This window comes from Coenobita brevimanus, chromosome 33, assembly GCF_032717465.1.
Source record: "Coenobita brevimanus isolate Jiangsu-jjx chromosome 33, ASM3271746v2, whole genome shotgun sequence".
Classification (NCBI taxonomy): Eukaryota; Metazoa; Arthropoda; class Malacostraca; order Decapoda; family Coenobitidae; genus Coenobita; species Coenobita brevimanus.
This window is the reverse complement of record NC_136986.1, coordinates 30,904,301-30,912,381: the sequence shown is the minus strand read 5'-3', so window position 1 is coordinate 30,912,381 and position 8,081 is coordinate 30,904,301. Positions and strand designations below refer to the sequence as shown.

General features: G+C 41.0%; 1 protein-coding gene across 1 annotated transcript; it reads left to right on the top strand.

Annotated features, from left to right (window-relative positions):
* Positions 1-6,425: 6,425 nt before the first annotated feature.
* Positions 6,426-6,920, top strand: LOC145395848 (protein GVQW3-like). The gene has a single exon (XM_080269377.1). It carries the CDS (start codon positions 6,426-6,428, stop codon positions 6,918-6,920), a length of 495 nt encoding a protein of 164 aa, XP_080125503.1.
* Positions 6,921-8,081: the final 1,161 nt, after the last annotated feature.

Sequence of the window (8,081 nt, the reverse complement as noted above, 5' to 3'; positions counted from 1 at the left end):
AGAAACAGAGAATGAAATTGACTTCACTATAGCAGATAATAAGAACATGATCATTAATGACACTCTTATCAACAAAGTAAATATAGAAAACGACCATAGAATGGTATGTTGCACGGCCAGATTTAATTTCAGATGTGAAAGAAAAAAGTTGAGGAAAAATAAACAGATATGCCCGATAAAAGTACGGGAAAGCAAAGGTGCCTTTAATAACGAACAGATTTCAAGCTCTAAGTTATGCTGAATGTGATACTGATGAGTTGAATGATGGACCAACATGTGTTGTGAGAATCAGCGAAGGTAGAAGGGAAAACTAATACAAGCAAAGCCAACACATATTAAAAAATGACCCACGACCTCATGAAAAAAAAGAAAGGAGATGAAAGTGATGAAATAGAAAGAGCGAAATTAAATAAGCTTATCAGCAGGAGACAAAGACAAGAAAAAGTAAAGGGAAACTTGGATCAGCTCAAAGAAACCATCAGAAAAGGAAAAAGTTTGAAACAGGTCCGACGTAAAAAGGCACTAGGAAAGCAACAAATTATATCAATGAAAGACAAAAACGGTGAAGTCATTAAGTTCAGAGATAGGATGATGAGAGTTGAAGAATTTACAAAGAACTGTATGTATCAATACATAACTTTTCAGTTGACACAAGTGTAATACTTGGGATAACACCAAAGGAAGTAAACATTTCTCTTACAATATTATGACAAGAGGGAAGACCCAAGAAAAGATGGAATAGTAGCAGATATACTTTCGGATGAAGGGGTAAGAGCACAGAACAGGCTCGCACACTTGCTTACCGTACTCAGAGTATAAAGAAGAAAATTCCGAAAACGGGATGAAATGCAATACTTATTTCGCTTTACAAAAAAAGGCGACTCAAAAGATCGTAGTAACTATTGATCCGCTAGCTATTACCACATATTTACAAACTCTTCACTGAAATCTTTACTAACAGAATAACAATAAATTTGGAAGAAAACCCAAGTTCGTGAACGTGCATGGTTCTGAAGCGGCTATTCAACTACTGATCGTCTACACAAAATGAATCATTTGAGGATGGCAACTATGGCCATATAGACCAGCTAGGTTACAGGAGCGCGCTACCACTCCCAGCACGGCAATCTCGGGCGAGGCCCGAACTCGCAATCCCCCGATCACGACTCCGATGCTCTACCACTTGAGAAAACTACAGAATATTATTGACCACTGTGCTTAGGTTTCGTTGATTATGAAAAGGCTTTCGACCCAGTGGAACACATAACAGTTATAAATTTATTGCGGGAACAAGGAGTAAATGAGAACATTGCAAAACTGCAAGAACACATATATAAAGAGAGAAATGCTTCAGATGTATTATATGAAGACTCGGAAAAAGTTCAGATTGAGAAGAGCTTGCATCAGGGAATACCATTTCACCAAAATCATTTACAGCATGCCTAGAAAGTATTTACAGAAAGCTAGACTGGGAGAACAAAGGCGTAAACACAGATGAGGAAAACCTAAACCATTTAAGATTTACAGATGTAAATGTCCTAACCTCAGAAACAGTAGGAACATTGGAAGAAATATTAAATGACCTAAATAGGGAGTGTTTCAAAGAAGGGCTAAAGATCAACCAGATACACCAAACAGCATCATCAGAATAAGCGAAGAAATTCTTGAAGAAGTCGGGGAGTACAATTACTTGGCGAAATACTAAAACTATCGAAGACCATGATAGAGAGTAATAAAAGGACTCATTACACTTGCATGAAAAGCATTTGGTAAGAGTGGCGACATCATGAAAAGTAGCTTGCCAATACAGTACGTACAATATAAAAAGAAAAGTATATGATGAATGTAAAATCCCAGCAATGACGCACGGTTGTTTGACCTGGAAACTGCCAAAATCAATGGAAAATCAACTAAGCCGTTTTCAAAGGGCAATGGAGAAACCAGAGTTGGGAATATCTTTATCATCATTATCATTCGGACCTCCTTTCCCACCCTAGGCCAGGGTGAGGAGTAGCATTGTCCAGACAGTCCAAACTTGCTCACTCCAATGGGCCACGCTTCTATTCACTCATCATTCAAGCCCCCGGAATCCTGGATATATCTGATACGCCAAAAATATATATCGATGAGAGTAGCCGTAAGTAGATGTAGAGAGATAGGAGAGTTGGGTGTAGATCGTCGAAGCACTGTCAGTAGAAAGTTGTGAGGCGTCGTATGGCTCGAACTTGTCGCTGCTTAGTAAAATGGTGTGTCGTCGGCTAGAGTGAAAAGGTAGGTCTCTCTCTTTCTCACCTTCCCCTTTTGTGTATCATAAGCGAGGTGAGTTACAGAGCACTCTTGGGTTGCGGAGTTTATTGTACACAGTTATATCGAAGTGTGATTTACAGCGTAATGTAGCGTGATGGCAAACCTCCTAGCTGACCCTATCTCCTGCCTTCCGCCTTTGATCGTATTCTCCAAATTTCTCTAACCCTTTCTGACCTGAAGGAAATCTCTCTGACATTATACTGTATACAGCCTGGAGAAGATGTGTGTGTGTGATGTAGTGTCTGGTAGATTTCCATTCACGTGGACTACAAAGAGACTGAGATACATCATGTGTTAAGACATTCTTGACGATATGGGACAAGAAGACTGTGGATACCGGTATACATTACATTATGTGGATTGCCATTCCTAGAGAGAAGCTGTGTATGTCTCTAGCAGACACTACATCCTGCACATTGTGATATGAGGTATATATTAGTGCCTATATAGTGCCTACATATCCACCACGTTCTGTTACTTCACATAATCATATCCGATGGAGTCAATCCGGATGCTGTCACATTAAAAAGGGGTGCCAAATCCGTGATCATACGCTTCTCCTCACAATATTCATCCAGCCAGATCGATCTCTTGTCAATCCCCTAGCTTCACTTACATCCAAACCTCTCTTCCTCACACACTCATCCACCATATCCCTCCATCCTCTCCCTGGCCAACCTCGCTTCCTCCCTCCATCAAATTCACTCAGATATATCTTTTTCACCACTCGTTTGCCATCCATTCTCTCCACATGACCACACCAACTAAGTGCACTTTCCTCGATTCTTGTGTCCGCAGACTTCCCCACTCCACGTCTTTCACGAATCACATTATTTCGTATCCTATCTATTCTCTGTACTTAACATACATTCCTCAGCAGTTCAATTTCTACTGCTATCAATCATGACATTTCATTTTCATGCCACACCATAGTTTCACATCTATATGTTAAAGTTGCCACTAACACTCCTTCATGTAAGCCTCGTGCGGCTGCAACACTTAAGCCTCTGTCTCTTATCAAGGCCTTCATTGCATCAGCTACTATTCTTCCTTGTTTCACTCTACTTTCCGCTTCTTTTGCACACTTTCCTCTCTTTTCTATCACTGTACCCACGTATTTGAACTCTCTCACCAATTCCAGTCTCTCTCTGTTAACTGTAACATCGTACGGGGAGTCATTTTCTCTCTCAGTAACCGTCATTTTACTCTTTTCTACATTTACTCTCAAGGCACGACGCTCACAGACATCAGCAAAACTCTGCAATAATGTACCAAGTTCTTGTCCAGTATTTGCAAGTGGCACTGCATCATCAGCATAGAACAAATTTAAGATATTCCATCCATCATCATTCATTACCAACGCAATCCCCCTCTCCATTACTCGTGTTTTTGTTTCTCTCATCACCCCATCCATATAAATACTGAACAACCACAGGGACATCACACAACCTTGTCGCACGCTCACACCGATCGTGAACCATTCAATTAGATGCCCATTAACCCTTACACATGCTCATTAAAACTCTTGACGGCACCTAGCACTTATCATCTTTAACAGCTTTATCTTTAAAAGAAAGGAAAAAATCAAAATGGTTGAGTGAGGAGACTAAAATCAAAGACATTATAGAGATTATGAAAGAATATTAATACAGCTGGGCTGGTCATGTAGCACAAATAAGGGGAAACCGATGAAGCCAGAGGATGACCGACTGGACTTCAAGAGATTGGAAGCATAGCAGGAAAAGGCCAGACAGGAGGTGCAGAGATGAGATAGAAAAGTTTGCAGTTGACTTAATCAAGGAAGTCGTGGAAAGGGGTGGAGAAGGCCATAGCTCAACAGTTGATCTGCGATGGCTGTTGATATATATATATATATATATATATATATATATATGGGCAGCACAAACGAAGAAGGACATTGCACAAGCGCAATGAGCAATCCACAGTTCACTACCTTGCGCAAGCGCAAGTGTGCAATCTGACAAATATTTAGCTTGTGCAATGTCGCAAAGTGCAAGCGCAAATCATTTGCATATAATTGTGGGAATTATTGTAAAATATTGAGATATTTAAATAAAATTGCATACTTACTTTTATTTATTATTAATATTTTCTATTATTTGTAATTTGCGCAAGTACAGAATCCAATATTTAGTTTGCGCAATTTTGCTAAGCGCTAGCGCAAACCATTTGCATATATTTGTGGGAATTACTGTAAAATATTGAGATATTTAAATAAATTAGCACTTACTTTTATTTATTATTATTCTATCTACCTATCTATTGCCAGATGCCTTAATCCCCTAAGGGGTGGCCACTGGCCACAAACAAGCAACAAATCGCCTCCATGTCACCTATCCCCCTCCATTTCACTGCCCTGCTCCCAGCTCACACCCCTCTCTCTCATATACTTCTCCACTCCATCCCTCCATCTCATCCTTGGCCTCCCCCTCCCTCTTCCCCCCTCCACCTCACTCACATACACTCTCCTCGTTAGTCTTTCATTCTCCATCCTCTCCATATGACCAAACCACCTCAGTGTGTTTCTCCTAACGCTTCCTATCACATCAGCGTTCACACCACAACGATCCTTCAGTTCATCATTTGTCAGTCTGTCTCTCCATGTAACTCCACATGCTCCTCTCAAATAACTCATTTATTTCCACAGCTCTCACGCTTCACTTCTGTCCCTCCAACAAGGTCAGAGCCTCACTTCCATACATTAGAGATGGTATCACAATACCGTCATGTAACTTGACTCGTGGAAGTTCAGAGGAGTGAGCAGGCTGCGAAGCAGAGGGACGGAAATGTGATGTTGCCAGTTTTACTTTTATCTGCATTTGTGAAAGACGTTCTATTTAATAATTATATATAGATATACAACAGAATGTGTAATTTCTTACAAGAATCATTAAAACGTATTATTTAAATCAAATATCCACAGCCTAATAAATTATAAGGCTGTGGATGTTTGATTTAATAATGTTTTAATGATTTTTGTAAGGAACTGCATATGCTACTCTTAATAATACATTTTAAATGTATTATTATTTACTAATAATAATAATTTGAAAAATGTTAAAATACATCATCTCTGTTGATTCATTTTAAGAAATGCTACTACCCTCCATCCCTCCCGCCTCCCCCAGAACCCTCGCGACCCGCCCGAGGCTCCCCCAACCCTTGTCCAGACATACGGGAAGCTCCCAAGACCAGGTGACTCTTGGATTGCGCAGTGCGCAGTCCACAGAACTGGTGTGCAAGGCAGCTGCACAAACGCAAATTTAGATATGCAAGTGCACTAAATTTGTGCTTGTGCACCTGCCTTTTCATGTGCGCAAGCGCAAATTGCGCATGGTCTCGTGCGGTGCGCAATGCGCAAACGATATTCACCAGAGCGCAACGGTGCAGAATTGCGTTCTGCAGTGTTTGGGCACCAGCCCAGCACTGTATATATATATATATGTCAGCAGCCATCACAAGTCAACTGTGATATATATATATATATATATATATATATATATGTATATGTCAGCAGCCATCACAAGTCAACTGTGATATATATATATATATATATGAGCCTCTGTGGTACAGTGGTAAAATGTGCGTTTTCATACACTGAAGAACGAGGGTTCATGCCCCGCCAGGGTAATAAACTTTGGGAGGGTTCTTCTGGCCACATACTGCTTGGTGGACATAGGGGTGCTGTGGTTGAACCAGTGTCGCATACTATAAAGTATGCTTGCACCCAGTCGGCTTGCGTGGGCCGATTACACTTGGTTCACAGACTACACGCACATCCAAAGCCACTGCAACACTACAATTACACTTACAATCACTTCTCATCCTACATACAATCTCTACCAGACAGCCTAAGCCACTTGGTAGAGGTACATTGGCTGTATCGTCCCCACTTCGGTAGAGATAGGCCGGTCCTGCAGTGGACACTCAAACGGCTGATGAGATGAGATGATATATATATATATATATGAAATGAAATTTAGTCTACGTAATCTGCCAAAAAACATTATTGTGCTAACCAAGTTTCTTGTTCCTAACACTTTTCGTTTCCTTTTGGTTGGCTCTCGAAGTGAACATACTTGACAGGTGTCGTGGAAATGGAGAAACTCGAGTACCTGTCCGTGATCAAGAGTCTTCAGTTGAAAGGCATGACTCCATCTGAGATCCATGAGTATTTGGTGAATACTTTAGGGGAAGATGGTCCTTCGTATGCCACGGTCAAACGTTGGGTCAGAGAATTCAAGCTTAGTAGGAAGAGCCTCGAAGACGATCCAAGGTCAGAGAAGCCATCGACCGTGACCACACCAGAGAACGTTGACCTTGACCTAGGGATGGTTATGGAGGATCGGCGACTGTCATCTTGTCAAATAGCAGACAGGTTGGGCATGTCCCAGGAGCAATCCGACAACATTCTGAGAAACAAGCTTGGCTTGTCGAAGGTGTGTGCTGTTCCAGGAACAGAAACGCACATGGTGCACCTGTCCTCCAACAATTTGGAAGTCTTTGAAGCTGATCCGGAAAATTTCCTGGTTCGATTCGTTACCATGGACGAGTCCTGGGTTCATCACTACCAGCCTGAGACCAAACATTAGTCGAAGCAGTGGTTGCACGCCTCCTCTCTCACCCCAAAGAAGGCCAAGGACAAGGCCTCAGCCAGAAAGGTCATGGCATCTGTTTCTGGGATGCTTGAGGCATGTTGCAGGTGGATTACCTCCAAAAGGGCCACATCGTCACTGTACAATACTACGCCAACCTGCTGATACGTCTGTGCAAGAACATCAAAAAGAAGAGGCCAGGAATGCTGACCAGAGGGGTCTTGTTCCATCAGGACAATGCTCTGGCCCACACCTCGGTGGTGGTGATGGCAATCGTGACTGTGGCTTCCAACTCGTCCCTCACCCGCCGTACTCACCAGCCCTTGCACCCTCTGACTTCCACCTGTTTCCGAACTTGAAAACGGATCTGGCCGGACAATGTTACGCCACTGATGAGGAAGTCATGGCGGCCGTGGACGTCTACCTAAGGTCCCAAACGAATGACTTCAACTCCAGTGGGATCCAGGCACTCCACAACCGGTGGAGGAAGTGTGTTGACTTAAAAGATTATTTTAAAAAGAAAGCATTAAAAGATTTCTATCGGCTGCAATTTTCTGAAGGTTCAAAACTTACCAGTCACCCCTCGTGTATATATATATATATATATATATATATATATATATATATATATATATATATATATATATATATATATATATATATATATATATATATATATATATATATATATATATATATATCTCTCTCTCTTGAATCATCACAAGTCAACTGCGAAATATATATATATATATATATATATATGATATGTGGCCGAACTATAGCTGCAAATCATATACGGTTTTCTTTTACTGTAGTTAAGTATTTAGGACAGTTCAAATACCCTCAGGCAGAAAACACTTGGCATGGAGTGAGAGTTCAAAATATAGATATTATCTATGGGAAAAATAACACAAATCACAAGGTTAAGAGGCTCTTTCTCATGGTCGGGGGTCAGGTACCATAGGCGCGGCGCGCGACTCTGAGGTTATTATTATCGTGCCCTGGCAACATACCATTCAAAAGTGTGTCTGATTTCGTGTATAATATGAGACGCATGTGATTCGTGTATTATATGTTCGTGTATAACAATAATTGTGTATAATATATTCGTGCATAATAATATGATTCGTGTATAATATGATAAGATATCGGACTCAC